This window comes from Pseudochaenichthys georgianus, chromosome 18, assembly GCF_902827115.2.
Source record: "Pseudochaenichthys georgianus chromosome 18, fPseGeo1.2, whole genome shotgun sequence".
In the NCBI taxonomy this organism is placed as follows: domain Eukaryota; kingdom Metazoa; phylum Chordata; class Actinopteri; order Perciformes; family Channichthyidae; genus Pseudochaenichthys; species Pseudochaenichthys georgianus.
The window spans coordinates 9710907-9729510 of NC_047520.1; the positions used below are offsets into that span (position 1 = coordinate 9710907).

Here is an 18604-nt window from a genome sequence, read left to right on the forward strand (position 1 = left end):
TAATTTCAAAGTGATATGGAAAAGGTCAGTATTTGGAAATATTTTAAGCGTCATAATACCATTTGTAGTAACTGGGGAATTAAACTCTGTATAATAAGCTAATTTTCTGGTAAGTGCAATTTTGGAATTGGTCCATAGGGTCCTGGATCATTAAGGGAAAAAATAAAACATACTCCTGTAGGTATACAACTCCAAATATCTCCCCAAACTGGAGAAACCATGTGCTTTTCTACCGGACAAACAGCAGCCCATGTTACCATGGAGCTCTCATTACCATCACAAGCTTATGAAATTCTAATTAGTGTCTAAAAATACGGTCTATTTCCTGATCAAATAAAGACTGCACTTGGCAGCTGAGGGCTAACTCTATTATGTCGAATACACTCATTTGAGGATTGAAAGGAGATCACATCTTCAATCGCTTTCTCTTCTATTCTCCTCCGCTTCAAGTGCAGGACACGCATACATTTGTACTAGATAGATACTAGTCTGCAAAATAAAGCCCAACACAAAGGTAAAATATACAATGTCAACAGAAAATCAGAGGAAAAAAGCCCTTATTTGTTTTACACAAACTCTCACTAAATACCAAACAAACGTATAATAGCATTACAATAATGTACGAATGCAGCAGCAGATCTAGAAATCTTGTCCAAGTACACTCAAATATAGAGACAATTGTCTGGATAGTGGTCAAAACTTGTTTTATATTAGTACATACCAGTGTGTTACCATGTAGGGGCATATGACAAATACATGCTCAATTGTGTTGTAGAAGTAATCTTAAAATTGATGAATCAATCAATTGTTGCTAGCCCTGCAAATTATTTAATGGAACACCTTTGTCCCATTTCTGTCTGTCTTTCTGCTAGCTGTGTCTTTATTCTTTAAATGCAAAACAAAAAGTATGATCCTTATCATTAATAAAAAGACCTAGTGGTGCAGTATCGTAAACGTATGTAGGGACGTATATTTTCAGTCTTAACTCACATTCTATATATCACATTTTCCATGGAAATCATGTTAGTATACACATATCTGCTTGGTTATAAGCTCTATTAATCCTTCATGTATGAATCCTGTAATAATGCTTCATTAAACACGGGTTCTTCTTCGCTCCACATCAGACTGCGACGATAGCCTTGCCGACGTTTTCCCCCCGCAGTATCCCCATGAAAGCAGCTGGCATCTTTTCAAAGCCCTTTGTGATGTGCTCCCGACACTGCAGTTTGCCCTGCGGATGGAGAATAAATACATTGATTAGAGAAATGACACTGAAGCAGATACACAGGATAAACTCTAAAGACACACGTGAACAATTCTGAATTAGATCTAATATCATAACTTGTTTTCAGACACCAACCTCTTTCAACCATCCTATCAGCCTCTTCAGGGACTCGGGGTTCTTGTGCTCCCACCTGCTCTGCATGAAGCCCTCCATCTTTAGCTGCTTGAAGATCATGGTCAGGTGGGGGAATGGACCTGAGAGAGAGATACATGGTTAAAGAAAAGAAAACTATTTGATCAAGACAGATTTCTCTTTACACATCTCTCAAATGTCAGTAGTGCAATGTCGCCCCCTAGTGAGGAAAAACAAACATTATTTGATAGGGTTCCAACACTTTTTCCAAAGTCAAAATCAAGCACTTTTAAAGATTTCAACACCTTACAGATGTGGTATTTTACACATGTGTATAGCGTGCATACAGTATATGGATAACTTCACTATGACATCATATTCAACCAGGTGTGATGGTGATGTTTCGTGACAGTATTCTACAGAAGGGAAAACACAACAACCTGTCATGTTTCATAATGTCTTACCTGCCTGTTCTATTAAAACTTCAAGCTATCTCCAAGACTTTGAGAACAGCATGTTCAAATGGAAGGATTTCCAGGAGATTCAAATATGTGCAGTTTTAGTTTTAGCACAGTTTGAACTGCATTTCTCTTCCTCAAGGAATTTAAAGGAAAAGTTAGCAGGACTATTAATAACAAAAAAAATTGAAGAAGGGAAGTTCCCACCTGTTTGGGGTGTGGAGTCATTGTATGTGGAAATGGCTCCACACACAGCAATTCTTCCAAAGTTCTTCATCTGCTGTAAGGCAACACTTGAAGAAAGTCCTCCAACCTAAAGCAAAGAATATGATTTAAACACTGAGCCAACAAGCTGTGAAATGTGTCAAACCGCTTACGTTTTCGAAGAAGCAGTCGTATCCGTCTGGAGAAGCTTTCTTCAGCGCCTCCTCCATGGAACCAACAGTCTTGTAGTTGAAGGCCTCGTCGAAGCCCAGTTCTTTGAGGAAAGCCACCTTGGCATCAGTCCCTGCGGACCCCACCACCTTACAGCCCTTGATTTTAGCAATCTGGCCCACCACGGAGCCCACGGCCCCCGCGGCAGCATTCACCAGCAGGGTCTCACCCTTCTGGAGGCCCAGAATCTCTTCTATCCCGTACAGAGCCGTCAAACTGGGAAGGACAAGGAAGAGTGAAACTAACAAAACACTGAAAACAGAGACGAAAGCCTGTTTGACCTTTGCAGTGTAAACTCTTAGTTTCCACTCCAAGGTCATCAGTGCTTATAAAATGACTTCATCTCACCAGCAGGACCAAACATCTGGAGCCTGACATGTTTATTTGATCAAAGACAGACGAAACTCAGCTGTTCTGCTTAACTGAGAGTCTCTCACTCTCTCTTAAACATTAACAGAAGAACGGCAATACTTTCCCAGATAAGCGGTCTAATCTAACATTTACTCAGGGATGGTCAGGTCTTTCTTCTGCATAATAGTTCACAGATAAGAGAAGCCAAAACAACCTTCCCCTTTTGGCTAGGAGGTGACTTTAAAAAGTAGGCATTGTTTTTAGTGAAACAAGTTCCACAGCTGTCTAGCTGTCCATAAAACGATCAGAAATGCTGATAAACATGACACTGTGAGAAAATGAAATGTACTTTAACTTCTGGAAGTCTGGCTGCCAGACGTGACATTTTTGTATTTCTTACCCCGGCATGCCGATGGCACCCAGAGCCAGAGACAACGAGACGTCTTGCGGCCACTCTGGCATGATGGGAACGAGACCCATCCCGTCGCAGACTGTGTGGCTCCTCCAGCCACAACGACCAACCACATGGCTTCCCACAGGAAATGCTGGGTTGTTACTTTGAATCACTCTACAGAAAAAGAAAAACAACAACAGAAGAAGAAAGAAAGCATATGTCAATTAAGGGTGTGTCACTGGGCTTTTTTGAAGTTTGAAGACTAAAGCCATATGGATGACACACGAGTAGGTACTTTAAACATGACAGTGTTGTGGTATCCTAGACATCTTCATGACGTCAAACCATGTGTCAGATGTTTTATATGCACTTTGGTTCACAAAGTTACCAAAATGCGTACCATGTGTTCGTGTACAACAGATCATTGCGACGTTGTTTGGAAAGTTTGGTCACTAAGTCGTTTATTCTGCATGTTTATCAGCAACAACACATTTCCACTGTAACAGATTGTGCGTGTCAGGCTACGCCAAGAACATTTTATGTATCCACTTTCGCTTTTTAGTCTCTGTAACTCAAAGGCTTAAGTAATTATTAGCAGGTGTAGGTTCTGTTTTAGTTAACATCAGGGCATGCACGTTACATCATGATAGATTAAAGACATTCCTCTGTGTGTGTGTGTGTGGGGCGGTGTGTTTGTTTTCCTTACTTGGCAACTTGAGTTCCGATCATCACATCGCCTTCATTCATGCGAACCCTACTGAAAGGCCTGGAGAGACATCACATTGTTAGATTCATTGACGTTGCATTTATGGATTAATTGATTTGTTAAAGAGAGTGCTGCTTACAATGCTAATGCTGAATGTTTTTTTTTTTTATTCACAACCGTATTATCCACTCACCTCATGTATGGGTCCACACTGAGAAACACTGCTTCCAAAAGCACCTCTGAAACAGAAAGAGACATTGATGAAAAACAAGCGTCATAAAGAACATATGTTTGCCAATTCTGTATGTGACTCAACCATACTGACTCATGTAAACTGTTTTAATGTTTGCCATGAAAAACATAGTCTGAATTACTTGGCGAAGTTAAGAAAATAATAAGGACAAAAAAATAACTTACCTCCATCTTTTGGCGCAGGCAGCTCCTCCACCTTGAGCTCAAAGTCGCTGTCCTTCGGGAAGCCGTCAAAGTGCTTGGTCAGGATCCACGTCTTAGCTTGGACCATGATTCTTTTTTTTTAGGGCAGCTGTGAAAGATAGAACAGATGCAGATACAGTAACAGTTAGTCCGAAACAATAACATCTTAATTTCTTCTTATTAAGGCAGCACAAAGTGAAGTCAAGTTATCCTGGGTGTGTAGTGTGTACTCAGAGGTCATGACAGATTTATGTGCATGGTAAGGGACATCCAAAACCTGCTATGCAATACCATTAAATAAAAACAGGAAGAAGTATTTCCAATCATGCTCTCTTTGTGCAACTCAACCACATCCTTGACCTGACATTTTCTTGGAAGGATTTCCTCCCTGAAAACAATGATTCTGTTTTTAAATAGGGTTGCAGGCAGGCATGTGTAAAGTTAGTATGTGATCATACAAATGAACAGGCTGTAAGATAACACTAACACCATATGAGTGTGTAATGTTAGAAAAAGCAAACAACATAACATTAAAAGCTCATAAGTGAGAAGTAAACTCCCAGCTGTGGGCATGCAGATATGTTTACCCACTGATGCACCTTCATCCATATTAGCATGTATCAAGTTAATTTGAGATATAGATATTTATCTCAAAATAACTTGATACATGCTAATATATATACATATACAGTCTATGGTTATTACACACAGTACTTTCAACGTTATTTATATCACTTACCAGAAGTAGTTCTCAGCAAAGAAGGCAGAAGAAGTGAGCTCACACAGAAAGGAGCAGGGCATTGGGCAAGCAGCGGCGGGTTAGTGAACGCGTGGGAGGAGAGGAGGCGGGAGTTATGCTTCATCCTAGAAACTGATTGGTTGGAGGTTTGACGCAGCCTCTAACGTATGACGTGAACCGTTACGTTGTCCGGCGTGTCGACGCCCCGTCAATTCGGATTGTTGGCGCGATTAAATAACTGGCTTCAACGGGATGCTAACTAAAAGGAAATTCTGAATACAATTGTAAGTTGTTGTTTGACAAATGTGGCTTTTCTTGTAAAGATTAATATACGAATACACTGCACTCGACCCAAGTGCCAATTTACATGGTAGTTAGCATGTTAGCTATTCCTAGTTTCTAGCCATTAACTGGCTAAAGTACTGCAGCTGTTTAGCTACTAATGATAAGCTAACTGTTGTGACGGATGTGCTTATGATACTTTCACCAGATCTGTTTTAACATACACACCATTTATTTGCGAAGACACTAACAATTGTTTAATATTGTTAGAAATGTATGACGTTTTCCTTTACGGTCGACTGCGGCTTAAGTTTGGAAAAACATTTAGAGTCAGTGATAATGGTACTGTAACGTTTCTTGTGATAAATGATTTTAGAATATATCGGGACTGTCACTGTTGAACTCTCGTAGTAGATATGTTTAGACTAATCTAATTTGTTCAGCAATTCATCTGACTTGGATTGAAATTGTAGTTTCAGTTTTATTTAGGCATTTTGCAGAGGTGTTAACTCACATTTGGTCATTTTGGAGGATGCTGTTGTTGAATTGTGAGGTTTTATACTACTGAGTCTTATTAAGAAAACAACACCATAAACAATAAAACTGTTAATTTTTTAAAAACAGTGTCAATAACTGAAACTATAGTAAACTAATGCCAATGTCCAGTGATATTATTGACTTTAAATGCCGCTATTTATCTGTACTCTCTGTGTTTCACTTTGTAAGAATGCTGCATGTTTGGAAATGATTGCAGGGTTTTAATAGACATAACTACCATGTATATGCTTTGCTTTAACTCTCTTCCTATTGGTCTTCCTAATCCTCCACAATCCACATGTTGCTGCTGTCTGACTGACTAGTACTAGCCATAGAGCTGTGATTCAACATGTTAAATGGTAGCCAGTTTGTGGAGGCCGTGGGCCGTCTAGGTTTTCCTGCTGCGTCGTCACTGAAGGCCTCTGACTTCGACTGGCTGTTTTGCGCCCCGGAGAACCTTCACTTCTTGCGCTTTGTCTGTCGGACCCTCAACCAGAGCAATGTTCTCACAGCAGAGGAGGCACACGCTATCCAGGAGCTGCGGAAGTCTGGCAAGCCATTTTTGGATGAAGCAGCCTTGGCCGAAGTCCTTAAAACCATTTGGCCTTCGGATGGGAGCAGCGCAAACATCTTAGGGCCCTCTTCTTCATCGTCATCCTCTGTGTTTGCAGCTGAGGGTGATGTGGCTATAGAGGATTTGGAGGCAGAGCTCCAGGCGCTGCGTAAAGAGAAAGAACTGAAGCAATGGCGGTACAACCGGCTGCAGCTTGTGGCCACCTCCCGTGCAGATGTTGACCTTCGTCTTTCTGCTGAGCTGGAGAGTGCTGCCTGTAAACTAAAGGAGGCCAGTGCTGCCATTGGAGCTGAGAATGCTGACACCAATGCCCTACTACAAAACCTAACAGACGAGGTTACAACGCTTGCGTCATATCTCCCGGTTCAGCCGGCAACACAAAAAGAATCAACGTCCTCATCAAACACTTCCAAGAGCCCCACTGTCCTCCTCTCCCAGCTGCCCCTAGATCCCTACCTGCACCAGGAGGAGCTCAACACTAAAACACTCTCTGCCTTCACTCAGAAGCAATTCTTCCAGGGCATCTCTGACATTGTGGAGACTTCTTGCTCTGAGCGCTTCCAGGTTCTTGACCTCAGTTCTTGTGAAGATGGAGAAGACGAAGAGAAGGAGCACAAGGGGAAGGAGATGGAGGAGCGAGTGGTGGAGCGCAGGAGGACGGAGATGGCCAGACTTCAGTGGGCTCATATTGTGGCCCAGCACCAACTGATGCAGGCCACGGCAGAGGAGAAGAGCGTCAAGGCTGGCCTGGAATGGCTTTCTGAGAAGTCCACTCACACCAAGGTAAGCAGTCGTTTCGTGTTTTATATCCTTCTGCAAACACTTTCACAGTTATCATTGTCTTTGTGGTATTTGTTGTTCCTGCCTCCTGTCTCAAGTTCTCTTTCCTATCCTTGTCCTCACCCTGCCAGAGTATTTCCAGTTCCTCCTCCCTGCATGTCCGCGAGGTCGTGTCCAGGAAGGAGCTGCAGGCGGTGGAGGCGGAGTTGGAGGCTCTGCTCCAAGGACCAGTACCTGCTGCCCTCAGAGAGTCAGCCAGGCTGCTTAATGTGCCGGTGGTGAGGGGAGACCTGGCTCTGCAACTCGCCCGACAGGACTACTACACATCCAGACAGGATCAGGTTAGTTGGTGATATCACCTATGTACTTCTCAGGGGGCAGGGATACTGACCAATCGGCTTTGCTTCAGCTACTGAGAATGAAATGGTCTTGCTTTAAATCATTTGAATGAGAAACAAAGTGCTTGAGTAACCCTTTGAAGAGTGACATTTTTACTGCTCAAAGAATAATAATATAATAATGATCACTTTATTTATATAGCAGCTTTTGCATTTACAAAGTACAAAGAGTTACAAAAAGTATACACACAGAGAATGAAATGAACTAAAGACCTGCAACTGAACACATTATAAAACAGAGAGTAAAACAAACGGAAAGTAATAAAACACAAGTATAAAAGCTTGAAAGCAATTATTTGAACAGAGTTTGATGACGAACAGTGTTTCCGCCAGACCAGGGCTGAGAGGGCGTCCTCCCGAGAGAGAGTCACGTGACTTGAATTTTGAATTGAGCCGTCCCTTATAGTAGATAATATCTCTTTACGTTAGTGATGCGAATTACGGCTCTTTTTAGTGAGCCGGATCATTTGGCTCGGCTCACTAACAAGAAGAGCCGGCTCTTTTTACCACAGGTTATCACGGAGCCTCAGTTTCGCCGCTGCGAGGCTCCGGCGCTCGCAGTTCATGCGCGTGCTCCACCACTCATCGCGTCCAAATCGTGCACATTCCGTGTTGTCCTGTGGTAGGCACCGTGGGTTCAATACTCCGAAAAGAATCCCACCAGACTCCTTTGCCCCTCCAACAGAGGGGTGTCCTTGTCCCTTTTCCTTTTCTTCATGTCAAGCGATCTTTTTTTTTTTTTTGGACGGCCTCGGCTCGAGTTCAGGCCGTTCCGAGCTGAACGCCAAATGACGGCAAGACTGATGACGAATTAAAGTCAAAATGTGATCCCTGTGTCAATAATCAGCAATATGGATTTGAATGTCATGCTTAAAGGAATGGTATGCTCATGACACTCATTTTTAAATAATTATCATCCGATAAAACAGACCAGTCTCTGCCAGTCTCTCTCTTTTTTTTTTTAATCCGATGACATTATCAGTGATTTTAAACTGATTATATACCGAAATAACATCAACACTGTGGGCGCCGCCATTTTCCGGACGTGACGTAAACCATGCGTTTGGTTTTCGAAGACACTTGATCTCCATGTTATTTACTGTAGTTTCTCTATTCAAATATGCCTCACTGTATCGCGAAATATTGCCACAATTCTGATAGGAACAATCCACGGAATGCTCGGTAACATCTGTTGCCAAAAGGTAAGCGTAAGAAGTACATTCGGAGGCAGTGGCTAGCGAAATGTGGCCGGCCCGAACCGAGAGATTTACAGGCTCATGTATGCAGCGAACATTTCAAATTTCCGGACGACTACTCTGAGAGTATGATAAAACATAACATGGGATTTATGGAACAACCATTACTTAATGGAGATGCAGTACCATCGGTCTTTCTGGTGTCATCACCGACCAGGACACCAGTTCGGCCAGTTGAGAAATCGCCCTTTGCAAGTGTGAAGCGACGGAGGAGCAGAAGTAGTGCTCGGAGTAAGAATAAGGTATGTTATAGCGCATTTCCATTGCAGCGGCTTGTCCCGTTTTAACGTCCTTTAGCGTCCAGGCCAGGACAGTTTTTGGTGGCCTTTCCATATAGCGTAGTACCGGCTAGTGTGTATTTTACCCCAGTTTTTTCCGGCCCCATAAAATCGTGATTCTATGGCCAGGGACAACGAAGCTGAGTATGCTAAACTAGAGAGGGAATCGCTAGCAAGGGTGGTACTACATGCATACATATAGTATCTTATATCATCTTCCCATTATACACACATGCATTTCCAAACATTTGGACTACCTATGTTGCAAATGTATTATCTTTTCAATTTACACACGGCATCTATTGCACGTCTGTCCGTCCTGGGAGAGGGATCCCTCCTCTGTTGCTCTCCCTGAGGTTTCTCCCATGTTCCCTTTAAACTGTGGGTTTTCTTCGGAAGTTTTTCCTTGTACGATGTGAGGGTCTAAGGACAGAGGGTGTCGTATTGTCATACTGATATGTATGGCTGAATTCCCCCATCCAATCTCTTCACATTGGTCAAAACTTGTTCCTCTGCTGACGAGTCCGAACTGAAATACTCCGCCATGTTTCCGTGTGTTGACAAAGTGAACGCATGGATGACGTCACGACCATCACGTGACTACTGAAAATGGCAAACGCGGCGGCCAGACGGAATATACAGGTCTTGATAAAAAAGAGCTATAAAATCATTATTTACCGGGGAATATCGCTGATTTCTTCAGGGTATGGTTTAAACATAACGTTTCACTAAATACTGAAGTTTTGATTAATTGTCTAATGAGTGGACCATTCCTTTAATACATGAAACCACCTTAACATCTACCTGTCATTCTAAGTCAATGTGTCAAGAATACAAGAATCAACATCCCTATGAAAACTAAATGTACAATTGTCTTCCTAGGTACGAGACTATCTGCTCCGCCAGAAGGCGTCCTTTGACCTGGTGCACCTGGGTCAGGAGATGGAGTTGAGGAGGTGGAGGACCGGTCTTAAGCAGCTGGGAGAAATAAACAGCAGATTGGTAACGGAAGGTGAAGCGACAACCCTCAGAATTGAGTCCCTGGCCCACCCTGACCTGGCTATTAACCCCCGGCCCAACCCCATCATCAGCTGCAAGGATGCAGCCTTCAGCAGGTAGGAGGACTCCAGCTGTAATGTGCTGTTTTAGAACTGATGATGTAAAAAGCATTTTATTTGTAAGTCTTTTAGAATGATGTTTTTTTATGAATTAAATAATATATCCCCCCTGTCTTAACAAGTCATAAGAAAAGTAAGAGAAACGGTATGTAAGTGGGTTTTATTGGTTCATTATTCATGTTCTGCACTCTAATGGATGTTATTTGAATGTGATTATTATTTACACACCATAAACATGATTATTCACTTTCCCCCTGTGCAATGCTTTGTGCCCATGGCACTCTTTAGTTGTCTTCCTTCATATGCTTGTTGTTTCACTTTGGATTATAATTCAGTGTTGTATGCATTTCTCTCCGCAGGCTGCTCCAGATCCTTGACCATGATTCAGAGCACGGTCGATCGAAGCCTTTCCGGACATATGAAGCATTGGACCACTCTGCTCGTGACCTCGCGGGCAACCTCCAAGTGACCCGAGACGCTCTAGCTGGCGCCCGGCGTGAGCAGTACTACACGGCAGCTCGTCTCTATGGCGACTGTGAGGCGCTCCACAGTGCCACGTACACAGAACTCCAGCAGCTGCTCTTAGGGCCACAGGTACGCCCGAGGGCCACTGACCAAGAGCTGCTCTGTCCCAATGCACAGGTGGGTTTCTTTCCTTTGTATCTTCTGTCACCTTAGTCAACCGAACATTTCAAAAAGAAAGACTTAATGTGAGTAAGCTGAATTTAAAATGACTCCTCACTTTTGGTGAGGGAAGCTGGTAGCACTCTGTTTATTCCTTTTCACTCACATAAAGACACGTTGGGTCTAAACGCACTGTGTGATAATAAGTGGCTCTCAGGAAGTGGACTGTTGTAGGATTGACTTTATATGGATGCAATATGTTTGTCTTAATAACATATCGTGATCATTTACTTTATTTGAATAATTCCGTATCTTTGATTGATTCAGATGGGTGCTGACTTAACCTGTTGCTATGTACTTCTTTATACCTCATCCGTGTGCTTTGTCCATTCAGGAGCTGACCGTGCAGCTTGTGGAAGCCGAGTCTCAGCTGCATAGTTTGCAGCATTTAATGCAAGAAATCATGGGGGAGGCTAAAGCCAAGCGCTCTCAGCTGGAGCGCAACGCCCTCCTCAGGCGAGAGAGGGAGTTGTACATCTACTTCCACTTGGATCAGCAACTGCTGCAGAAAGGAGTGGAAGAACTGGAGGGCAAAATGGCTGCGAAGAGAGGGCAACAGTAAAGCCTATGCTAAGGAGTCAAGCTTAGTTATGAAGCTTGAGGATACTGTTCAACCGCTTTGGAGCCCCGTGCATATGCACCTTCACTTGGAAGTGGAAGAGACGAACATCAGTCCTTGAGTCTTTATTTTTGGGACAACACCCAACTTGGGAAATGTTTAGATATATATGAGCGGTGCTGCTTACAATGGGAGTCATTTGAATGTGTCTTACAAACTGTTTATGTAAAATAATCATATGACTTGTGTTGTCTTCTGATGTTTTAAAACTGCTTTTTTGCCATAAATAAAGTAAAATGTTATCTTTTCTAGAGGAATTATTGTGATTTTATTCTGGAGGTTTAGCTGAGATGCTAGTTCAAACCAGGGCTGTTTGTATCTGATGTATAACTCTCCCCTTCGTCCTGTTTAGGCCCTCAACAGTTGAAGAGTCAGATATCGTCAGGGAGAGGAAAAGAGTAGCAGGCATCCTGACAGGGAGGAGATGGAGCTGCCTAGCAACAGGTTGTACTCGGGGCCTCTGTCTGTGGAGGCCCAGAAGATCCTGGCTGTCCTGAGGGCCCAGAGTCGGCACACAGCCAGACGCAGCCATAGCTTCTCCCATCACAGCCAACGTCAGTCAGGGCTAAGTGTACAATATCTTACTTAAGATTGTGGCAGTACATTATGTCAAAAACTGACCTCATGTTAAAGGTGGGGTAGGCAATTCACTTCAGAAACACTTTTTGTTATATTCCATGGAATGCTCTTAACATCCGGATGGCAATGAATATCTTAAGTGCTTTGACAATAAATACATAAAAACATTTCATCTGTGGAAGCCGTGGCGCTGTAAAAAGCTAGACCAATTATTTTAGCCTACCTGCCTGTCAGCCTTCCATCTCGTGCACAAACTTATCTCGTGCCCTCATTGGTCATGTACGCGTTCGTGTGTGTTGGAGGAGGGGCTCTGTGAGGAAGTCTGAAGGAAGGGGTAGATTTTTTTCGGCTGCATACTTTCAAATTCTAGTGCACTCCAGCTGGTTTCTCCATTCTTACCTACCCTACTTTTAAGCCACACTTTCTTTTACTTTGTTCAATTGATGGTTATAACATTTCTGTTTCCCAATTTGAGCCTCTTTATAATTAACATTCTTTACTAAAAATTAAATGCCATTTTTTTAAAGCAGTATTGAATGTTTTGTTTTGGCATATGTTGCTCTAGAGTACTGTAGGTTATTTCCTATCTTTTTTTCGGCAATCTGTAGCTCAATATCTGAACAAAAAACAAGAACTGTTTTATAAATCACAGTATTTTAAAAAAAGAAACCCATTTGCCTTGATAATCCATTAGTTTCCAGGGCATTCAATTATTTGTACTCGACAGTTTGCAACATTTTGTAGTCATCTATGTGTAAATTCAGAGATAGAATTGACAGGTCAGGTGGGTTTTCTATATTTTTGCTGCCCAAGTCAAGTAAAGATTGTCTATATGTTATTTAATGCATAATATAGGAATATCTCTGAAAGTGTATAGTATTGTCTTTTTGTTGTGAATGTCATAGTGGAGAGCAGCCAGGTGAGCAGCTGGAGCATGAGTCAGGAAGACAGCAGAGAGACGGGCACAGACAGGTACGACGACTAACGAGGATTCCAAAATAGCACTTAAGTCAGAGCATCGATTTAAGTCATTCAGTATTTGACATTATGCTGAGCTGATTGTTGCGAAAGCATCTGCACTTCAGTTCAAAGTAATAACCAGCAATTTATTAGTATTTATTTAGTAGTAAAGAGTTCAGGATTTTGAGCGATACAAAGTAAAATAAATGATGTGGGACTGTGCTGTAATAGGCAATGGGTCATGTTAAAAAATGAATTACGATTGAATAATATATTTAATCCTTAAAGTGCTTAATGCAATTGTAATACAAAGGTTATGATTCAGTTCTTGGTCCAGGCCCCAGGTGTCCCCCACTTCCACTTCCTACCACGAAGCCTCCAATCAGCAGCAATGCTCTCAGTCCTCGCAGACGCCAGACTCCCTGACCCCCTCCGGTTCCTCCTTCCAAAGGCACACGTCTCAGTCCGAGGCCTATTATCGGCCCTCGCAGATTTATCCCCACAGAAAAACCTCTGAACCTCCCGCTGGCCAATCCAGTCAGGCTCTGTCATTCACTCGGCGTGAGGAGACGGCAGCACCGATCCCCCATAGAGGCCCCTTCACCCTGTCTCTCCAAACACCAGGGAGACTTGGTGAACATCAAGCTACACCATGGAGAAAGTAAGTATAGCCAGGAAAATGTGGTTGGTATCAAACTTGTGAATGTAAATGTATTCATGCATATAACAAGCTTTCAGTATTCAGAAATGATCAGAGGTGAAGAGAACACTTTGGGTGTTTCTCAATGTCAAGGAAGGCTGCTCCAGAGCCACTATTTCAAGGATGCTACGTCATCGAGTGCCACCGAAGGACTGGTCCAATGTCCAGGATCCTTAGAATTCTACCGAGGCCGACGTACTTCGTTGCGGGAAATTTCGAGGCTGCACATGTGTATCCTCCGCGGTCTTAAAATCCCCACAATGCTTTGTGCACGGCCCAAATGTTTGGCGGAAATCGCGCTCCATTTATGGTTTGGGGCCTCGCATATGACGCACACCTGTTAGCATGTTCCCCAATTCTTCGTTTTCCGAGGCTAGGAAGGATTCTTTCCTCGCTTCTGAAGCAAGTGACTCGGAAGACAAGCAAGCCTCCTCACCCTGAGTTTTACGGGTGTGGTTTGCAATTCGCCCAGCCAATAGAAATTGGTACTTTTTTGGTACCACCTTTCTAACGAGGCCCCGCCTCCCACGCTGTATCCAGTTCTTATCATACATCCATGATGTGTATCCTCCGCGGTCTTAAAATCCCCACAATGCTTTGCGCACAGACCAATTTCCCAAATCTTTGGCGGAAATCACGCTCCATTTAAGGCGGGGCCTCGCATATGACGCACACCTGTTAGCCTGTTCCATCATTCTTTGTTTTCCGAGGCTAGGAAGGATTCTTGCCTCGCTTCTGAAGGACCTGACTCGGAAAACAACAAGGAAGCGTCCTCGACATTGAGAAACACCCATTGTCCCAAAGTTAAGCGCTTGTGAGTGCTCCCCTGTAGCTGATTTTGTGAGTGAAAAGCATGAATTATGCATTTCGTACTTTTTTTACTTTCATAGTTCCACTGAAGTAATCAGGCCGCCTTTCATCCAAAATCTTTCTCTCGACGACGAGGAGGAGGAGGATCCTGATGAGGCTTTGTTTCCCTCAACCGAACACTCCAATACCCAAAGAAGAGAAGCAACTGTTCACAAGGTTTATTCCTGCTTTAAAATAAGTGAAGAGACACAGAATGACACATTAGTTCCACAGAAAGGAAACGCAGAGAGCTGGCATGTCCTCAGAAAGAAGACGGACCACACTGTATCTTTGGACAGCCTATCAGAGTGGAGACTCCCTCTATCCATCCCCTCTGAAGAGGTCATTCGCGGAGAGCAAGAAGGAGGATTACTATATCAGTTAGAAGAAGGGGCTGAGGAAGCAGTGCATTCGGAAAATATGATGCAGATGTCAGACGTAAGACATGAAATGCAGGATGAAGTAACGTGTGAAAAAACAAGACACATAGAAGCATATGAGAAAGAATCAGCCAATGAAAAGGAAGGACCACTCTCAGGAACCAATGAGAATGTTACCTTAGAGATGAATTTGAACTTTACAAGTAACACGGACAAAAGGCTCCATTGTTATTCTGATGATGCAAAGTCCTGTCAGGAGGAAAATAATGACTTTGAGTGTCGCGTTAGATCCCCTGAAATCAAAGAAGTGGAGCATCCAGCTGACAGGGAGGATGAAGAGGCGTCAGTGGGATTTCACTCTGGCAGCCCAAAAAAGCTTTCCGTGTCTTTGGAGCTGGGAGAACGCAATGTGAGCCACTGCCAAGCTGAAAAGCCTCAGGATATGAGTCAGGCAGGGACTGAAACAGAAGAGGAACACTGCACAGAAAACCCACTCATGCTGTGTGAGCCCAACAAATTAGTCCTGGGTGGCCCCACTGCTGATAACCTGCAGAGAAACAGAGAAAGGATGGAGGTCAACTTGGAAGTGCAGAGGGAGAGAATTGCCACAAGCAATAAAGATAAGATGGAGACAGAGCAGCACCATTGTTCTGATGTCCAAATGACAGACAGGCTGTGTGAGTCAGATTGGAGAAAGGGCAGTGAGAAGCCTGGAGGAGAGACTGTGTCAGGAGAGCAGGGGGGAGACAGAGATGAGACTGTGAAGCCACCTGTGGACTGCAGCAATGAGAGTTCATCTGCAGGTAAATGCCTGATTGGTAAGGCTGCTAGTTTCTAAGTCGTTATGAAAGGAATTATAGTGTGTCAGTTATTATGGGGACTGAGAAGGTAAACATTACGTTTTAGCTTGAAGATAATTTCAAATAATAGTAAACACACGACCCGTGATGAATTTCTGACTGAACTGTATTTCAACTTATCACCACTAGAGTGCGCTAGAATACTTTCTTTTGTCAGCGCTTGAACCAATTGCAGAAGTGAATGCCCTCCACTACAAACTGAGTTTTGAATTATGAACTAGTTAGACTAAGAATTTGCTACGTCATTGGTTCTTTTAAATAGAAAAATAGAAGGGTTATTGCTACCTATTTAAAGGGGAGATGGACTCAAATAATGATTAAAATGTTACTTATTAAAATGGAAAGAACTGTTGACTAAAATGTGAATGTGTTTATAAAGTGAAACTGTAACTGAAAAAAACTTTAAAATGTTCCCTGTTATATCCAGAGTAATGGGGCCGTGTTATATAAATGAGGACCAGTATATTTAGTTAAAAAAACTACATTTAAAGTCAAGTGTGTTCAGTTCTCTGTTCTTGGTGCCTGTTTCTAGTTTAGACAAAGTAGCACAGGGGATGCTGAAGTGTTTGAGCTTGTGTCAAACTCTTTAGCCATCTTTGTTTCATGGAAGTGGCGTTGTCAGAGCACCGCTCAGGGATGTAGTGCGTCGGTTCACATTACAGCCGCAGCAAGGCAGATTGAGTCTCAACTGCTGAGACAATGCTGAGTCAACTCACACGTCTCCAAACACACACTGAACAGCGCACTCGCAAACAAGAGGTGTTGTAACAAATCAGGATGACTGGTGTTGGCTGACCTTGTCGTGTCACACACTGCTGAGGTGTCACACACTGTGTGAGCGCCCATACATGCTTAGTCAAACACACTTACATAACAGCTGTAGGGTCATTGATTGAGGATGTGTCCGAAAAGTGATGATGTGATAGAAATGCTCTTACCTCCTCTCCTGTAGAGGGCAGGGACCAATACATTTCTTCCACGCCAACGCTGTCCCAGGAGTGCGGTGCAAAAAGGTCGAAGTTCAGAGCTCCGTGTAACCTTGGGAACCAACTGCACCATGACAACGTACATGTGAGTCTCTATGGAGCAAATCTGATATATAAACAACTCTGTATAACGTGACAGCTGTGCTTAAAACATACTTATAAACATGGGAGAAGGACATGAGGCGAAAATCTTGAGTTTTATCATTTCGTCCACTTTGCTTCAACATTTTAATAGGGGAAACATTTCAGCTCCCTTTTGTAGATTTGTTTACTTGTCTTTCAATTCAGAAATCCTTATTTCCCCCCCGTTTTCATCCGTCTCCCACTCTACCTCTGTATCCTAGCTACACAGCAAAAAAGCCCTGACATTTAAATAGCTGCTTTTAAAGGGGATTAGGCTTCTATTTCCCCGGTGCACGTAGAAATCAATCTGGGTGCCGTCGGCAGGATCGCAGCGTGGTTATAGCTCCCAAATGAGCCGTTAAGGTGGGGGGGGGGAAAGGTACAGCACTATAACGCTACAATCAGCAGCAAACACAGCAATTCATTCACTCTCTCACTCTCTCCTGCACTGGGCTACGGGCCACGGCCTGCCTCAGTTTTCTATCTATATCCTGTAGCACAGCACCCTGGGGGGGGGGGGGGTCATGTCTCTGTCAGCAGGAAAACGGGTTGTGTTTACAGGGAAATGAGGAAGACTCTCCTCAGGGAGCTGAATTACAGGAATTCCACACACACCAAGAACACAGCTGACGTACATGTGGTTGGAAAATCCTCAGAACTTCCACTAACTTAGCTTTCAGAGAATATGAAGTGCATGTGCTCACCATCAGTGCTCTTGCTAACCATCAGTGCTCTAGCTCACCGCCAGTGCTCTTGCTCACCGTCAATGCTCGAGCTCTCCATCAGTGCTCTTGCAATAGAGATGGGAGTTGCCGCTATGAATAATTGAGATGTTTTCTAAGATGCTGGAAAGGTTATCAGAAGGTGTACTTTTGAATTTTGGTGAATTCCCTCCCCCAAGATCTCCGTGACTCCGAGTCCCTCACAGTCTTTCAGTCCCGCCTCAAAACACATCTTTTCAACTCTGTCTACCCATAAGCCCCCCCCCCTCTCAATCAACTTCCTCTTGACTGCCTTTTTATTTTTTATTTTACTATACTTACTTGTTTGCCTGTCCTTGTTTGTCTACCCTCCCTCATACTGTAAAGCGTCTTTGAGTTGTGAAAAGCGCTATATAAATAAAATGCATTATTATTATTATTACTTCTTTTGGGAGATGGGACTCAAAAAATCTGTCCCTCTTTCTCCGTTTTTTCCTCAATCCTACCACTTCTCCACTTTCCTCTATCTATGGGAGTCTAAATTTGACATACATTTTGGTCATTTTCATGCGTTTCTATCAAATCAAGCCATCTTTATTATTCATGTTCCCCTCCCATCACTTGCACCCCCTAACCCAGGGGTGGGCAACCCGCGGCTCACGGGCCGCATGCGGCCCTTTAAGCCCTCTGCTCTGGCTCCCTTGAGCTTAGACAAAAATAAGAAGGAAATAAAATAAAAGTATTTGTAGGACTATTTATATTTTGTTGCATGGTTGAAAATGTTTCGTATGTTGTATTTTGAGGTGATACTGTGACACATAAATAAAAAACAAAACGGTTTTAATTAGGTCAACTAAAATATGCGTCACATCCTGCGCCGGTCCCGCGCGAGCGCCTTTTCTTGGAGGCGAATAACCTGACCCCCGGCTCGATGAGCGAACTATGGATAAATCAAAGAAAAGTACCGGAGGAACACAGGATTTAATTCTGCGTGGACAGAGTTGTATGCTTTCACAGCAAACGATGCTGGTTTACCGGTATGTTTGATATGTAGAGAGAAGT

The 18604-nt window shown here is 43.2% G+C and overlaps 3 protein-coding genes across 4 annotated transcripts in view; 2 read left to right on the plus strand and 1 right to left on the minus strand.

The window, feature by feature from the left end:
- Positions 1-687: 687 nt before the first annotated feature.
- LOC117463956 (prostaglandin reductase 1-like) lies at positions 688-4967 on the minus strand. Its single transcript, XM_034106478.2, has 9 exons — positions 4879-4967; positions 4122-4248; positions 3898-3943; positions 3705-3764; positions 3005-3172; positions 2196-2469; positions 2026-2131; positions 1364-1482; positions 688-1234 (listed from the first exon to the last, which is right to left on the minus strand). Exons 2-9 carry the CDS (start codon positions 4225-4227, stop codon positions 1124-1126), a joined length of 990 nt encoding a protein of 329 aa, XP_033962369.1. The 5' UTR covers positions 4228-4248; positions 4879-4967; the 3' UTR covers positions 688-1123.
- Positions 4968-5064: 97 nt separating this feature from the next.
- haus3 (HAUS augmin-like complex, subunit 3) lies at positions 5065-11653 on the plus strand. Of its 2 annotated transcripts, none has more exons than XM_034105535.1 (6): positions 5065-5162; positions 6021-7054; positions 7183-7392; positions 9866-10098; positions 10461-10743; positions 11120-11653. In XM_034105535.1, exons 2-6 carry the CDS (start codon positions 6047-6049, stop codon positions 11345-11347), a joined length of 1962 nt encoding a protein of 653 aa, XP_033961426.1. In that variant the 5' UTR covers positions 5065-5162; positions 6021-6046; the 3' UTR covers positions 11348-11653. The 2 variants fall into 2 exon arrangements, with proteins under 2 accessions (XP_033961426.1, XP_033961427.1); XM_034105536.1 differs by having other exon boundaries at positions 10461-10695.
- A 175-nt stretch (positions 11654-11828) lies between these two features.
- The window catches only part of poln (polymerase (DNA directed) nu), a 56076-nt gene continuing 49300 nt past the window's right edge, over positions 11829-18604 (plus strand). The window contains exons 1-5 of the mRNA XM_034106587.1: positions 11829-11958; positions 12889-12955; positions 13281-13604; positions 14534-15675; positions 16685-16803. Of these exons, the coding sequence (XP_033962478.1) occupies positions 11829-11958; positions 12889-12955; positions 13281-13604; positions 14534-15675; positions 16685-16803 (1782 nt within the window). The remainder of the gene's footprint in view (positions 11959-12888; positions 12956-13280; positions 13605-14533; positions 15676-16684; positions 16804-18604) is intronic.

What these genes read in the sequence shown, in the direction of transcription:
- LOC117463956 (XM_034106478.2), bottom strand. Translation starts at nt 4,227, where the DNA reads ATGGTCCAAGCTAAGACGTGGATCCTGACCAAGCACTTTGACGGCTTC. An exon ending in TGACTCCACACCCCAAACAG is followed by an intron (nt 1,483 to 2,025) that starts GTGGGAACTTCC and finishes TCTCTCTCTCAG; the next exon opens with GTCCATTCCCCCACCTGACC. An exon ending in TGATAGGATGGTTGAAAGAG is followed by an intron (nt 1,235 to 1,363) that starts GTTGGTGTCTGA and finishes CTCCATCCGCAG; the next exon opens with GGCAAACTGCAGTGTCGGGA.
- haus3 (XM_034105535.1), top strand. Translation starts at nt 6,047, where the DNA reads ATGTTAAATGGTAGCCAGTTTGTGGAGGCCGTGGGCCGTCTAGGTTTT. An exon ending in AAGGATGCAGCCTTCAGCAG is followed by an intron (nt 10,099 to 10,460) that starts GTAGGAGGACTC and finishes TTCTCTCCGCAG; the next exon opens with GCTGCTCCAGATCCTTGACC. An exon ending in TGCTCTGTCCCAATGCACAG is followed by an intron (nt 10,744 to 11,119) that starts GTGGGTTTCTTT and finishes TTGTCCATTCAG; the next exon opens with GAGCTGACCGTGCAGCTTGT.